The sequence below is a fragment of the Triturus cristatus genome, chromosome 8, assembly GCF_964204655.1.
Source record: "Triturus cristatus chromosome 8, aTriCri1.1, whole genome shotgun sequence".
NCBI classification, from domain to species: Eukaryota; Metazoa; Chordata; class Amphibia; order Caudata; family Salamandridae; genus Triturus; species Triturus cristatus.
Window position 1 is genome coordinate 44317278 of NC_140591.1, and position 16246 is coordinate 44333523.

The window sequence follows — 16246 nt, forward strand, 5'->3', positions numbered from 1 at the left end:
GACAAATCATAGAATGCAAAGCTGCTGAATATAGTTTGCTACTTATTAACTTTGCTGATGGATGACTAACTGAAGATTGCCCTACTCAAAATCCATTTCCCCTTCCAACAACACAACATATTACATCTGTGCATCAACATACATACTGTTTTATTTATTTACATGAAAAATACTTTAACATTTAACACTAGTTTCAAAAGCCATATTTCAGAAAACAAATCACCATGACATATTTGCTGTAAAGCATAGCCTTCTGAATAAATACAATGAAACAAAAAGTATTTGTAAATTTTATTGGGCCTTCCACAGAGCCACCTTCCACACAAAGTTCAGCTCTCCAGTGTGACCGAGTTAGCAAGATCTCAATACTTGACCCTCATTTGGCGCATACAAATCAATGTCAACTGACAGTAGACTGTATAAATTCAGCATGGAAGTATATGGGGTGATTGACGCACACTTTCATATTTAGTTTTGCATTTTCAAAGAAAGGAGAATGCTTAGGAAGTGGTATAAATTACCTACATCTTTCCATAGCATATTCTGCTTTTCGTATAAGAAGTTTCATTTACTTCATCATTCCCATGTGGGTTTGTTACAGTCCCATCTGTTAAATCTAGGAAGCACACACTGCTTCTCCTTGAGTTCATTAGAAACAAAAGAAATGCATTTATGTCCCCGAGAGCATTCTTGTGCCCGAGTGTGCACTACAGTCAGAGTGATATGAAAGTTAAAATTCCTGTTTAATAAGACAAAATGTATTAACATAAAATCCTTTTAACAGTATTGCCCAATAAAGCTCATAGATGACAATACCTATACTAAAGTGTAATCTGTGAAGGAGAGAAAAATGTTCTAATGTATATTGTAGTTTACAAATATGATAAGATTAGTAACAGTTAAATATATATTTTTTTAACTTAAAAAATGCATTCAGAATTATTTTTTTCTATTAAATATAAGTAGTGGGACACCATGAGGATGGTCAGATGAGTCAATGTCATGTGGATGCTGCCTGAAAGGTCTGGATTTCATGTATTTGTGCATTGTAAGTATTATAATAATGTTTCATTTTCAATAGACACTGACAGACCTTATAAAATGATTGTTAAAAGCAAGTCTAAGACGAACATTTTTTGCCAATTGGTGACATCTGATCAACACATTGTACTCTTCTATTTACAATCCTATAGAATTCCCAGATCCAAGCAATGAAATTACATCATCCTTTAATAGAAGACAAACACATAGCAGGTTATCCTGTAATATGCTGTTATACTGACCCCATGGGGTTCTGGAGGCATTTCATGGGTCCCTCTAAAATATGGGTTTCATTAGCAAGTGGACAGCCTCAAACCAGTCTGCAGAGCTTTACTATTGCATTTTGTTGATTTAATATTCCAATTATGAAAACTCATACCTGGCCGTTCTTATTTTAATTAATTAATCAGGAGAACAAAATTAACAATCTCACCCTTATGCCGACTTCACCTACAGTTTTTAGTAAACATTCCCATTTGAAAAACAATACATTTTCTAACCCAACTGCCACAAAATAATCATGTAAAATAAAACATACAAACTGGCTAACATTTATGACATGACCCTACATTACCATCTAAGGGATCTGGTGAGATTTACAAACCACACTGCCTTTAGCCTTGTGGTTTATGATAGCATCAGAACACCATAATGGAAATGTAGGACCATACTACATGGTTACCTATTATTTCCTACAAACATAACAAAAGTTATACATTGAAATATACTTGGAACTTAATGTTTACATAATTCATTAAGGCCTCCACCATCCCCATGTACATGAATGGAATAGAAAAATATGCCCCATGGTCAACAATATCAAATGTTACCAATAAATTGAGTAACAGGATCAAAGAGTTACCTCTCCTTACAGTGTGTACAAGACATCGTCCACAGTAGGAGGGTAGTTTCAACATGAGTTTTTCCAAAGCTAGAAAGCGCAATATTGAACCTCACCCGACATCGGCAAGGTCTAGACACAGTTTCTTCATAAACCTTATAACTGTGAATGCTGAAAAGTAAATGAAACCCTCCCACATTTACTGTAGCCAAATTATGTTCTTAGATTTGTTGCTGACAGCAACTTATAATTTAGTGAAAGACTGAAACACACCCCATGAGATTTGTGTGTGTAAACTTGCCGATGCATATATAGATGGAAAAACATGGAAGCTCTTCCCACACCCATCACGACAGAATGTTATTTACACTTTTTGTGATCACTAATTGACCACTAGGCATAATAAATCATGAAAGTCCTTCCCTCATTAACTACATCTGTGGGTTTGCAGGAGGTATCTTACATTTTATGGAAAACTGAAACATCCTACATATTTTATGTTGTTTTTCCTATGTGTGATTGCTGGTGGCATTTTAGGTAGGTTGAGCTAGCAAAGCCCATTCCACCTTCAAATGCATTTGTAATGATATTCTTCTGAATGCCTTTACAGATAGATGGTTAGGACTTATGCTTAAGTAAAGCTCTTTCCATATCCACAGCATGTGTTTTTTTTCCATTTCTATGTTAGCTGCTGACTCTTTAGATGCATGGATTTACTAAAGCTCTTTCAACATTCACTGTATTTCCATGCTTTTTCTTTTGTATGCCATCGCAGATGGATGGTTAGGTCTGAGGCTTGTGTAAATTTCCTTCCACATCCTCTGCATTTGTATGTTTATTTCCCCTACGTGTTAGATGGTGGCTCTTTGGATGCATGGATTTACAAAATTCTTTCAACATTCACATTCACTGCAAGTGCATGGTTTCTCTGCTACATACTTTTGCAGATGGATGGTCAAGATTGATGCTCAAGTGAAGAAATTTCCAGATTTACTCCATGTGTATGGTTTTTCCTGTGTGCATGCGCTGATGGACCTTCATAGTTGGTAAATAGGTAAAGCTCATTCCACATTCACTGCATGTGTATGGTTTTTCCCCTGTATGCCGTCGTAGATGGACTGCTAGGTTTGTTGCCCCAGTGAAGCCCTTTCCACATTCACTGCATGTGTATGGTTTTTCCTTTGTGTGTGTTAACTGGTGGTTCTTTAGATGTGAGGATCTACTAAAGCTCTTTCCACAGTCACTGCAAGTGTAAGGTTTTTCTCCTGTGTGTATTCGCTGGTGGACCTTTAAAGCTGATGCTTCAGTAAAGCTCTTTCCACATTCGCTGCAAGTGTATGGTTTATCTCCTGTATGCCGTCGCAGATGATTATTTAGCTCCGATGCTGTATTAAAGCTCTTTCCACATTCACTGCATGTGTATGGTTTTTCCCCTGTATGCCGTCGTAGATGGACTGCTAGGTTTGTTGCCCCGGTGAAGCCCTTTCCACATTCACTGCATGTGTATGGTTTTTCCCCAGTGTGTGTTAGCTGGTGGCTCTTTAGATGTGTAGATCTACTAAAGCTCTTTCCACATTCACTGCAAGTGTAAGGTTTTTCCCCTGTGTGCATTCGCTGGTGTCTCCTTACATTTGATGCTTCAGTAAAACTCTTTCCACATTCACTGCATGTGTATGGTTTTTCTCCTGTATGCTGCCGCAGATGGACGGTTAGGTATTTTGCTTCAGTATAGCTCTTTTCACATTCACTGCATGTGTATGGTTTTTCTCCTGTATGCTGCCGCAGATGGATGGTTAGGTGTTTTGCTTCAGTAAAGCTCTTTCCACATTCACTGCATGTGTATGGTTTTTCTCCTGTATGCTGCCGCAGATGGATGGTTAGGTATTTTGCTTCAGTGAAACTCCTTCCACATTCACTGCAGGTGTGTGGTTTTTTCACTGTATGTGTGAGGTGGTGGCTCTTTAGAAGTGAGGATTTACTAAAGCTCTTCCCACATTCTTGGCAAGTGTATGGCTTTTCTCCTGTGTGCTGTCGCAGATGGATGGTTAGCTCTGATGCATATGTAAAGACCTCACCACATTTACTGCATGTGTATGGTTTTTTCCCTGTGTGTGTTGGTTGGTGGATCTTTAGGTCTGCTGTGTGACTAAAGCTCTTTCCATTTTCACTACTTGTGTCTGTGTTTTCTGCTTTATGTGTGCGATATTTTCTCCACAGAGACGATGACTCATTAAAGGTCATCTTACATTCATTACACCAAAATAAGTTTTCTGTTGAGTTGTTACTGGTGTCAGTGTAGGAATGATGAATGATAAAAAATTCTCATAAACATAGAACCTTTATGTTGTTTCTTCTCTTTATTAGTGAACTATTAGTTGTGAATTGCTGATGAACACTATTGCCACATTAACTGTGTCCTCATGGGTTTTCCCCTGTGCATGGTTGGTGATGCTACTTTAGCACTGAGGAGAATCTAGAGCTTGTCTTCCATTGTATGCGTTTTACTTTGGGGTTTAGAGTCTAAGTGTTGGCTATGTTTTGGCATAAATCATATTAATGTATTTGCTGCCTGGCCATTGTGGTTCCTGAACCACTAACTATATTTTAATATTCACTAGATATGTGTAGTATTTGCAATCTGTCTGTTCTTAATAATAATGTTGAATAGTTACTGGAATTCTTGCAAGACTGATAACATATGCATGGTCTTCCTATAAGGAGATGTGTCTTCAACCTGCATTAAGAACTTTCAAGTAGAACTGCAAACTCACAGCTTATCTAAATAGTCTATTTCCTGGACAAGATTTATAAAATACACACACAAAGAAAAAAACTCATTACCAAGTTTATGTCCTAAAATGTTGTACAGATTGTAGGGGCCAGCCAAACAGTGTTTATGATGGACAAACATCACAGCCTTTATATTATCATGTTAGAGAGGCTAGCATTGCTGTAATTACCTGATAATTATCTAAGATAAAGGGTGGTATCTAGCATATTTTAATACTGGATGTGTTCTGCCAGTTTAATTTTTGTGATTTTAATTTATTTTAATCTTTTGAGTCCGGCAGCATGGATGTCGTCAGCCTCTTGAAGCAGCCTGATTGCACTTGATATTCTTGCAGGATTTGTCTGTTCGTGTACGAGTTTCTCTCTCTCCTGCTGAGTTGTTCTATTTCGAATTACACTTTGGCATCATTTCTGGTTCTTCTCGAGTATCAGATAGCTTTCCAGTATTGTCATATTTTCTTCATTACTCTTCGTCTTATTATGCGTGCAGGAATTTCCTATTGGAGGGATACAAGAATACTTGTAATATCGAAATCTATAAGTAGCAAAGTGTACACTAAGTCTCAGATGAAATGTCAAAAAATTAACATGAATAAATTCCAGCCACTGGTAATTACTCTAGATAGCAATCTAGTCTATCTTTTTAGCTCACTGTGCCACTATAGACAATAATCATTCTTATGGGGATCAGCTTTGATCCTGCTCCAAAATGAACAGCCCAGTATGTGCCACAGTTCACCTGGATCTGAATAGTAACATAAACAACCATGCATAATGGAAATTACCGTGTTGGCCTAGGTCAGTGTGTTGTGGCTTAAGTCCTATGGTACAGCAAGACTATCAATTAATACATTTCACCTCATCATGTTTATAGCTTAGGAGAGAATAGCGTTACAACGAAAGGCATTGATAAGGCTCAGCAAGTGGCTTAAAGCTGCTGCTCACAGGAGAGTTGCTGAAGAAACACGCATGAAACGCACAGGAAATGCCCCTAAACTTAATCAGGGAAGATCATACAAAATGCTGTCTAAGGTGATGTATGCATACAAAATGTTGCCTTCCTGAAACACAACAGAGCTCAATTATTTAACTGATTTAGAACTATTACACTTTGTAAGTATGTATAGGATATAACTGATGACTCGTCAGGTTTGTAGATCACCCACTTCATACTATGTTTGCTGCTTGTATTTAAAGATCATTAAAACATAATTTAAAAAAAAACTGTCAGGGCACCAGAAATTGAGATGTTAGAGATTATCAAAGGAAACTCAGAATACTTACAGAATGTCTTGTACTTTAAGGGAACCAAGCACCTTAACTGGTGCATTCAGTGCAACTAAAATGATCACCTAGAAAATCTATTGCTATCTACGAACTTCTCCCAACTCAACGTACAAGTCTAAGTAATGCTACTCATAAAACAGCAGCAGCTAGTGAGAGAAGGTATGAATCCAAGAAACATACAAGACCAAAGGGCAGCATACTACATTTGAATAGTAACCTGTAGACTCAGCAGCGCTGACACAGTCATCTCCAATCACAAACCAAACATATTCTAAAATGCAGTGGCTGATGTGAGGTTCAAGATGCAACCCTCCAAGACATGCTGTGAGATATATCGCAACAGGCCAGGCAGCAAGAGGCAGTGATTTACAGACACAACTTTGGGCCAGAAACATAAAAAGCAAAGGTAAAAATAGCAGTACTGCAATGAGTATCGAGTGGCGAACTTTGTTTTAAGGTTAGGATACAAGATCCCTCAACTGGGAAACAATGCAATGGCACATTCATTAAATGTGCATTAAAAAGCAGTTTAATTGCTTTATGTCACACTGTACAAAACCCTCAAAACCTTTTATACTCATCATGAGCAGCTCTCAATCCCTACCCCAGTACCAAGGCCATCCTTTGCCACTAGATTTAGAAGTGTCATCCATCATAAGCGCTGATTGATACAGCCATTGTTTTTTTTTTAATGTATTTTATTTGCATTTCAAAACTAACATAACAGTCAAATAAATAACAGTACAGATATTTGCACGGTCACAATTCCCTAACCCGAGTGGGGAATGAATAGTTCCACTCTGTTTAGTATGGAGCATCTGTATCACAATGAGAAGGGGTTGAGCACCATCTTAGCGGTCCATAATCTCCATTAGTACGGCTCCGTCCCGGTCTCTACTCCGGGCCCAGCTGGTCGCCCATGCAATCCGGTATAATTCCCAACCACCCCAAATGTTCTCAGATTTCATCTCAACACCCTTTTCACTTGTATACCAGCTTTTCCTTGGCACAGTTTATGTTCACTTCCCTTTCCCAGTTCCGCACCTGCTGGTTAGTTGGGTTCCCCATAGCCATGCAATCTCCCTTTTTTGCCAGCAGGCAGCCCAAGTTAACCAGCTATTTTTTCCATAAGAGGAGACATCTGAGTTTGACCATATACCCAGCAAGCCTAGGACTGCCTGTCTGTCAGTGGGTGCGCCTGCCCTGCTTTCCAGCCTCTCAGTAACTCCCAGAAAGGGCGTATCTTAGGGCAAGCCCATATGGTATGTATGAATGTACCCTCCTGGATGCAGGTGCGCAGGCCCTTGTTGTCACTGGTCCTCCCTATTTTGGGTCGGAATGACTTCGTGTAATAGCTTCTTCGTTCTTCATTGTATTTTCAGCTGAATCAGCCAAAAATTTACCTGAATCGCTACTGCATACTAGTTCGCGCAAATCAGTTTGCCAATGGGACCTCAATCGATCACGCTCCTTTGGCATGTTAGTCAGTAAAGTGTCATATCTAAGGGACATTGCTTTCGTGGTCATGTGGAAGATCAGCAACCTCCTCTCCAGCAGTAATTCCTCTTTAGCTTCCTTCCCCGATGCGATCTGTGCTTTCAGTGCGTGGCACAGTTGTAGCTTTTTAAATACCTGTGTGGGTGCCCTGTCATACTGTATCCTTAGATGTGCAATAGGTACATTACCATTTGCATCCCACACATCTTCCAAGATGGAGAGGCTGATATGGCCCCATTTTTTAAAGCCTGGTAAGGTTACCCGGCTCAGTCTTGTGCCCAACCACAGTGGGGTCTTCAAAGTCAATCTCCTCTCCCGTTTCATGTCACTTGGTTATCTATGCCACGTAGTTACCACTGTTGCATGGGGGCATCAGCTAAGCGTTCTCCACCATGCAGTACATGCTGATAGCCCCTTATGCCCAGCCAGAAAATCCAGTAGGAAGGAGGGATAGTCTAGCCGCTTTGCTGCGGCAGACATTCCGCTGCGGAAAAAAATGACGCGTGCGCAATTTGGATGGCCAGTGGCCGTCCTCAGCACACTCCCACCGTGACGTCGGACGGGCGCCGGCCGTCCGACGCATGGAAAAGGCTAGAGGTACGAATCACATTTGTTGACAACACTGATCTGTGCCACTTCAGCCAAGCCTAGTATTTGCATATGTTAGATAGTGCTATACCCCCATCATAGGTAGACGGCTGAATTGTTTAGAGTGCTATTCGTGGCGGGCTGTCTAGCCAGAACAGGGATCTCAGGAGCCTATTTATTGCAAGGAAGAAAGTGTTGGGCAAGGCATATGTACTCCTCTGCAGTATAAAGGTGAATCCAACAGTGGTAGTGCCCTCTAGTGTTTTACATCTTTGTCTAGCTTACTAACCAGTGGGATCAGGTTATCCTCATAGTGGGTATCATCTTTGTCTGAGATACAAAGACCCAGGTATTTAAAGCCCTGGGTGGCAACATTTAATGGCATGGGGTGGGGAGGGGGGTTCGGCTTCCCAGCCGCCCATCGAAACTATTAGGGAATTTTCCCAGTTTTTCCCAAAGCTGGGAAAGTTCCTATAAATAGTGACAATGTCACATATCCGCAAGAAAATATTTTTCCCGGTTGGCTAGGTGCAATATTGAATATCATCCTCATAGATGGATAGGCGTTCCTCCCATGTGCGATCTCCTCTCCAGCCCCAGCCCCAGATGGGCATCAACACGAATCCATGTTGCCATCGCCTCTATCGCTAGGGCAAATAGCACTTGTGAGAGGGGGAAGCCCTGCCTCGTGCCTCTATTTTATGGAGAATCCCCAAGAGAGGACACCATTGACTTTGCTGCGCCCCTGGATTAGTCTAGAGCAACCTGACCCATTTCAAGAAGTTGTGACCAAATCCCATCTTGTTCATAATGCCGAATAGGAAGGGCCATTCCACTGAATCGAACAACTTATTGGTGGTACCGCCAACGGAGCCGTAACTCCTTCTATTGCAGCAATGTTGTTTATAAAGACATCGAACTGTAACTTTGGTCGATCTATATGGCAAAAATCATATCCAAGATTACCGTTCTCAGTCAGTTTGCCAGTACTTTAGCCAGTATTTTCATGTCTGAATTAAGCAGAGATATCAGCCTGTAGGAGGCCCACCTGTCTGCAGGTTTCCCAACCGTTGGTATAAGAACACTTGTTGCTGTGCGCATAGGTCAAGGAGCGCCCCCTGTCAATACAGCCATTGTTAATGCAATAATTTTCAGAGCAGCCTGTCCAAATAAATGGGCTGAATCTTGCCTTGTGTTCAGTGATTACCAAGCTACCTGAAATTACCTATTACAGAGCATTTATGTTATGTGTTAGCATGTTTTGTACAGACGAGAATAATGCCACTTTCTATTACAAAATCTTTTATTTTAGCATTTAATGTGAGCTGGTTTTATTAAAACAAAAGTGAAATCTATTAATGCTTTTTTGCTCAAACATATAATTAATCTAGTGAGTAGATTTGAGTAATGAATTTCTATATAAGGCCCAATATGTTTCACTAGCATTTTGCCTTTTGGGTAAGTTTGTTTAAATCACTCCATCCCCAGGTGTATGATGCAGCGTGTGGACACATCTTGATAGTGACTGCCGTGGGGAATACTAGGACCTGGTTTCCCAGGACATCCAGTTTACCTGTGCTGTGCACACAAGAACTGGCCTGAAATACTAAATGATGTAGCCCTTGCATGTATATCTGTTCCTTTTACAGCAGGGGTGCAAATAATGGTTGTTGTCTCTTGTCAAATCAATTGACAAGCAGAGAAGTAGGAGCTGCAGCCCTGATTCGTAAATATCTTGCAGTGTCCTTGGCATAGTCTTTAAAAGAGAATTAACAGCACAGAAAAGTATGCTTTTGTTTTAGAATCACCAGATTGCTGTATCATCAGCTGTGTCCTTTTGCTAAACAATGCTCACATTGTATGCTCTTGGACAAGTCTGGGGCTAGGAAAAATTTGAGGGGTCTTCGAATGACAGTGCATTTCATAAATAAATGTTTTAAGTATCGTAGGACTCTGGTGACTTGGAGCTCATTCTGCGAGTAAACTATGGGGGAGGAGGTATGCCACTTGAATTACAACTTGTAAAACCAAGAGGTAAACACTGACCGCATTACCCTGAATGCATTAATTCACTTATCTATACATACAATTGTAAACTGTGAAAAACGAGTTATTCACATATCTCTGCATGACAAGTATGGCCACCATAGATGCAAGTGTGAAATTTCAAATTTATAAATAAGAATGCAAATGTGTTAGACCGCTTTAAGAATGGCTTGTAATAGCAAAAATACCAGACCTCTAGAAGAGTTTATTACCATAGTGTTGAAGGTAGAAACAAATGTGGACATACTACTCGACGATACAAAGGAAAACCAGGAGCCAACACTGAAGGTTACAATGCCAGCATTAGAGGCGTACTCAATATAGCACCCAAACTGTGCAGAGGAGTCAGAGCTGCAGCAGAAAGACACCAGAGACAGACGCAGATAAGGAGTCTCCAGGAAGTGTGTAAAAAAAGGAGAAAATAATCTGTTGATGCTACACTCAGCTATGGGAGAAGAAGGTGGAACGATGATTATGAATACGTTGAACAGGAAGAGTCGGAAGCAGAACTCTAGTAATAGAAAGCAAGTAACTTACTAGTAACCGTATGTATCTGGATTCTTGTGAAGAATTTGTACAAGACATATAGAAATCACTGGAGAGTGAAGGACCATGTGAACCTGTAATACAAAAATTAAGTACGTTTCAACCTTATCCAGTGCACATTTAGAGAGGCATTTAAATCAATGGTAATGAGAAGGATAGTTATGAGGCAGGTTGAAGTTTGTTTTATCAGCAAAGATAGGTGCTGTGGGGCGATGAAGCCGCTCACATGACTATGGAAGTTCTACACCCTTTGCAAAGTTTGTCATACTTCTTCTACTCATGACAGAAAAACGTTCCATATCTCATAAAAACTGCAGGTGTAACTAAACAGATACAATTGTAAAAACATGTCCTGCACTCTACAGACTGTGCGAGCAACAACCACAAAATTGCGCCTACGGGCAGGGTGTGGCCATTGTGATGGTTGTGAAATTATAAACTTCAAACAACTGAATCATGACTGCATTATGGATGGGTGCGGATTATCAGGATAAGTTCATACGAAACCTACTGCACAAGCTCCACCCCTTTACAATTATGGAAGTGGTGAGAGTCATTCACTGTGCGAAAGAGATGGCTGATCCTGCTGAATGTTTTAAGAAGATTGGACAGGTTTTACTGTGCTTTAAAGGAGTATGGAGCCCATCAGAGAACGTGGCAAGCATGTACAAGTCGGACAATGAGGACATTTGTTACATAATGAAACATAATTTGAGTATTATTGAAGATCAATTATCTTTATAAGGGTCTAAAACGGGGCCTCAGGTATTTTATAAAGTAGTAAATGAAAACATGAATACATTTGTGGCTGCTGTAATTCATGTATTTTTTTTCCATTGCAGGAAAATATATATTTCAGCACATGGTGGAGACCGGTGTGCAGCTTAGCATTAAATGCCTAGAAAACTTTCCTATCAGAAAAAATGTGCCAGAACCCAAGGCATTGTTTTGGTGGACCTCTCTGATGTGAAATAGTTGATGAGATCAAAAACAAGCTAAGGCAAATAGGGCGTTAAAAAACATTAAATGTTCTTGAGACCAATGGATGAGTTTGAAGAATCTCCCTGAGCCCTAAGGATGAGGTTTGCGGGGATTCTGGGTAGGGAAACGTTGGGGGATCCACGCAAGCCATACCTCCCTGGACTCCCTAGGATGTCTAGTTTTCAGAAATGTGTGGGTTTTGTAGGCTTCCCTAAATGGCCACGAAGCCCGGGGGAAAAACCCTGGTGCCCACCCCCTTGCAAAACCAGGTCGTTTTGTGATAGGTAATTTTATGTCTTGACCCACCCACCCACACGAGTGAGGTACCATTTTTATCAGGAGACTTTGGAGAATGCGGGGTGTGTGGAATTTTGTGGACCCATGCAGATTCCAGAACTTTCCATCACAGAAATGAGGAAAATGTGTTTTTTTTTTTTTTTACAAAGTTTGAGGGTTGCAAGGGATTCTGGGTAACAGAACCTGGTGAGAGCCACACAAGTCACCCAATCCTGGATTCCCCTGGGTGTCTAGTTTTCATAAATGTATAGGTTTGCTAGGTACCGGCAGAGCTAGGGTTCAAAATCCACACCTAGGTGCATTGCAAAACAAGGGTCAGTTTTCACTGTAAAAATATGTGGTGTGTCCATGTTGCGTTTTGGGGCGTTTCCTGTCGCGGGCACTAGGCCTACCCACACAAGTGAGGTACCATTTTTATTGGGAAACTTAGGGGAACACAGAATTGTAGAGCAACTATTGACCTATTGACTTTCGATGCATTTCTGCCTTCCAAATGTAAGACAATGTATAAAAAAGAAGTCACTTTGAAAAATGTCCTATAATTCACATGCTATTATGGGTATCCACAATTTCGGAGATGTGCAAATAGCTACTGTTTCTAAACTCTATATTTTGTTCCCATTTTGGAAATACATAGGTGTCTTTAATACCAATTTTCACTCTTTATATTTTACCAAATTAATTGCCATATACCCAGTACACAATGAAAAATCATTGCAAGACACTGCTCAGTTATTGGCTCTGGGTTCCTCGGGTTCTTGGTGAAGCTACAAGTCATATATATCCCCACAACCAGAAGGGTCCAGCGGATGTAACGGTATATAGCTTTAAAAAAAATCTGTCATACTTAGAAGAAGTTACAGGTGAAAACGTTGGCACAAATGGCATTTTTTTCAACTAATTTTCATTTTTTCTTATTTTCAACTGTTAGTTTCTATAATAAACCTTAAAGGATCTACACAAATGGCCCCTTGCTGAATTCTGAATTTTGTCTACTTTTCTGAAAAGTATAGCTTTCCAGGATCCATCATTGCTTTCATACCCATTTCTACCACTAACTGAAGGAGATTGAGAGCACAAAAAATAGCAAAAATAGACCATATCTCAGTAAAATGCCAAAACTGTGTAAAAAATGTTGGTTGTCTGACAAAAGTCGGTCAGTCCATGAAAGCTGGGAAGATGGGGATTTCAGCACCACAAACCCTTTGTTGATACCATTTACAGGGAAAAAAACAAATGCTTTCTTCTGCAGCACTTTCCCCCCATTTTTCAAGAAAAATGTAGCTATATTTCGTCTAACTTCTGGGTCCCCTCTAGGGGAATCAACAAACCCTGGGTACCTTTAAAATCCCCATGATGTTGGAAGAAAAGGACGCAAATTTGGCGTGGATACCTTATGTGGTAAAACAATTACAGGGGCTTAAGCGCAAACTACCCCAAATAGCCCAAAATAGGCTTAGCACAGGGGGAAAGGCCTAGCAGCGAAAGGGTTAACAAAAAGGGCACTTTCTGGATCAAGAGCTACCTTTCTGCCAAATTTGGTGCGCACTACACAAACATCACTGCACTGCCCTAAACCCTAAAACACTACCCCAGCACGACCCCCTAGTCGGTACGTGACTGACTGTAGGAGCTTAATTGTTCTTGACAATACACAGTGTCCCCAAGCCAGTCCGCAGTGCGTGGAGCCCTACATCGTCCCCAGCACATTATCATGCAACGCTTTGCAAACAAAAGCTATGTCTCGCGCTAACTGCAGCAGCTACTTGGTAAGATGTGATGGTGTCAAGGATTCCAACATGGGGGCCTGCAGGCCCTACTGTGGAGCTATAAAAGAGTCATCTGGATAGATCAAGCCTATTGAAGTTAACTGGGCTTGAGTGCCGGCCTCAGTAGTGATAGGGTAATCAGGGTGTCCAATAAGTGAGACTGAGGGAGCATGGAGGCACTGCAACAGGGCACGCTGTCAAAGCTCCTGCCACGCCCATATAGTACAAAACACTGTGTAAACACATGCACATGGATGCAGAGCAGCTTGGAAAAGTGTCATCTGAAGAAGGCACGGCCAGTCATGATCGTATTCAGGCACTGTGTGGGCCTGGAATTGAGTCGGAAAAAGCCAGTAATGCGCAATTTGCGCCTGGGTGCAATAATAGTAGAGGTCCATATCTGGAGCTTCAAGTCCACCCTGCCCAAAGGAGAGAGTGAGTATTTCCCAAGTGTTTCTGGGCTGTCCTCCTGCCCATGCAAGAGATTTCAAGTTAGAGTGAAGCCTTCGGCGTTATGGCAGTGTAAGTGGGAGCAGTAGATTTATAAATAGATATAGGAACTTAGGAAGAATTATCATTTTAGGTATGACGAGCACACCTCTCAAAGAGAGCAGCAATCTCCACCAATTTGCGATGTGTTAATCCAGCCCCGTCACTAAGCGCCCATAGTTTTCTCACGACAGGGCGTCCACATCTCTACTTAGTCAAACCCCAGGGTACCGGACCAGGCCGCCTGCCCATTCAATTGGGAACTCAGGGGTGAAGAACGTTGTCGCATCCGTTAGAGGGAACAAGACTGCCTTGGCTCATTTAAGAACAATTCCAGAGAGGCCACCAAACCTGGCAATATAAGGTCACATCAGCATATATGGACACTATAATCCTGCGGGGGCAAAATGCCAAAGCTCGATGCGCGTGGTGTTGATGCAGGTGGGCAGCAAGAGGCTCCATATCAACAGCAAACAAAATGGGGGAGAGAGGGCATTCCTTGGCGGGTCCCTCTCATCACTGCAAAGAGGGCTGTAATTCTGCCATTAACCTACAACCAAGCAACAAGTTGACTATACAGAAGACTTATCAAACAGGTAAAGCGATGGCTAACAACCAAACGTGCCAGCAGGGAAAAAAGGTACGGCCATTCCAATTAATCTAATGCTTTAGTAGCATCAAGACCGAAGATCAAGCAGAAGTGCTCAGGTGTGGCTCAATTGTGTGGTGGAGAAGGTGCGCAAGTTGTAGGAGGTGGATCTGCCCGGCACAAAACCAGATTGATCGGGCCAGTCATGCAACCCAGTCGACCCAGTAGTGCAGCCCAGGACCATCCACTACACTGCAGCAGCCCGCAAATTTCACTTGTACTCACTGCGTTTTCCACAAGGATCCATCCAGGACTCATTCCAGGAGGGCGGTCAGGGCCTCTATCACACCCGACCAGACCAACGTGTCAACCACACGTTCCAATCTCAGGGCTTCTCACGCCCCCTCCACTAGTCCGTCCGGAATGGTCCGGGTCCTGCAGCGCACATCCAGCAGCTGCCGTCCATCGGTGCTCTGCCAGGGCACATTCCCCTTCGAATCTGTAGGACGGCTTCACTTAGCTCAGCAGCGTGGCCTCCCCACTCGCCCCCAAAGAGTTATTAGGCTGCTGCACCAATCATAAGGCTGGCAGCCCCAGTCCGCAGACCGTCAGAAAACACTCCAGCTCCTTCCACAGTCAGAGCAGGGACACGGCAAACAATCAATCAATCAGGGGGTTTATAACGTGCGCTATTCACCCGTGAGGGTCTCAAGGCGCTGTGGCGGGAGGAGGGGGGAGGGGGGGGGCAGCTCCGGATCAGTCGAAGAGCCAGGTCTTGAGGTCTTTCCTGAAGGTGTGCAGGGTTGGGGAGCATCTGATGTTCACAGGGAGCTCGTTCCAGGTCCTGGCTGCAATGTAGGAGAAGGCTCTCCCGACTGTTCTGTTCCTGCGGATGCGCGGGACCTCTGCCAGGGCGAGGTCGGCAGAGCGAAGGTTCCTCTTGGGTACGTGGAAGGAGATTCTCTTGTTGAGGTATTTGGGTCCGATGTTGTTGAGGGATTTGAAGGTGTGGGTGAGGAGTTTGTAGGTGACCCTCTTCTCGACGGAAAGCCAGTGGAGGTCTCATAGGTGTTGGGTCATGTGTTTGTGGCGTGGTGTTCCGAGGACGAGTCGGGCTGCGGCGTTCTGGATTGTTTGAAGTTTGTGTAGAAGGGTTCTGTTTATTCCGGGGTATAGGGCAGTGCCGTACTCTAGTCTTCTGGTTATGAGCGCGTGGGTGACGGTCCTTCTGCAATCGAGGGGATCCATTTGACGGTCTTGCGGAGGATGCGCAAGCAGTTGAAGCTGGTGGAGGCGACGGCGTTGATCTGGCGGTTCATGGAGGGAGGAGTCGAGGATGATGTCGAGGTTTCGTGCGTGGTATGTAGGGGTGGGTGGCTTCCCAAGGGTGGAGGGCCACCAGGTGTTGTCCCAGGCGGAGGTGCAGGGGCCGAGGATGAGGACCTCAGTTTTCTCTGAGTTGAGCCTCAAGCAGCTGTCTTTCTT

General features: G+C 42.5%; 1 protein-coding gene across 8 annotated transcripts in view; it reads right to left on the reverse strand.

Annotated features, from left to right (window-relative positions):
• Window positions 1–279: 279 nt before the first annotated feature.
• Window positions 280–16246, reverse strand: part of LOC146799974 (uncharacterized) — an 82890-nt gene continuing 66923 nt past the window's right edge. For 5 of the 8 annotated variants that reach the window (XM_085620900.1, XM_085620896.1, XM_085620901.1 and 2 more), the window contains one exon: window positions 280–5169. In XM_085620900.1, coding sequence (XP_085477026.1) covers window positions 2873–4123 — 1251 coding nt within the window. In that variant the 5' untranslated portion in view covers window positions 4124–5169 and the 3' untranslated portion in view covers window positions 280–2872. Of the gene's footprint in view, window positions 5170–10627; window positions 10711–16246 lie in introns of all 8 variants that reach the window. The other 3 variants (XM_085620898.1, XM_085620899.1, XM_085620895.1) reach the window with 1 other exon arrangement.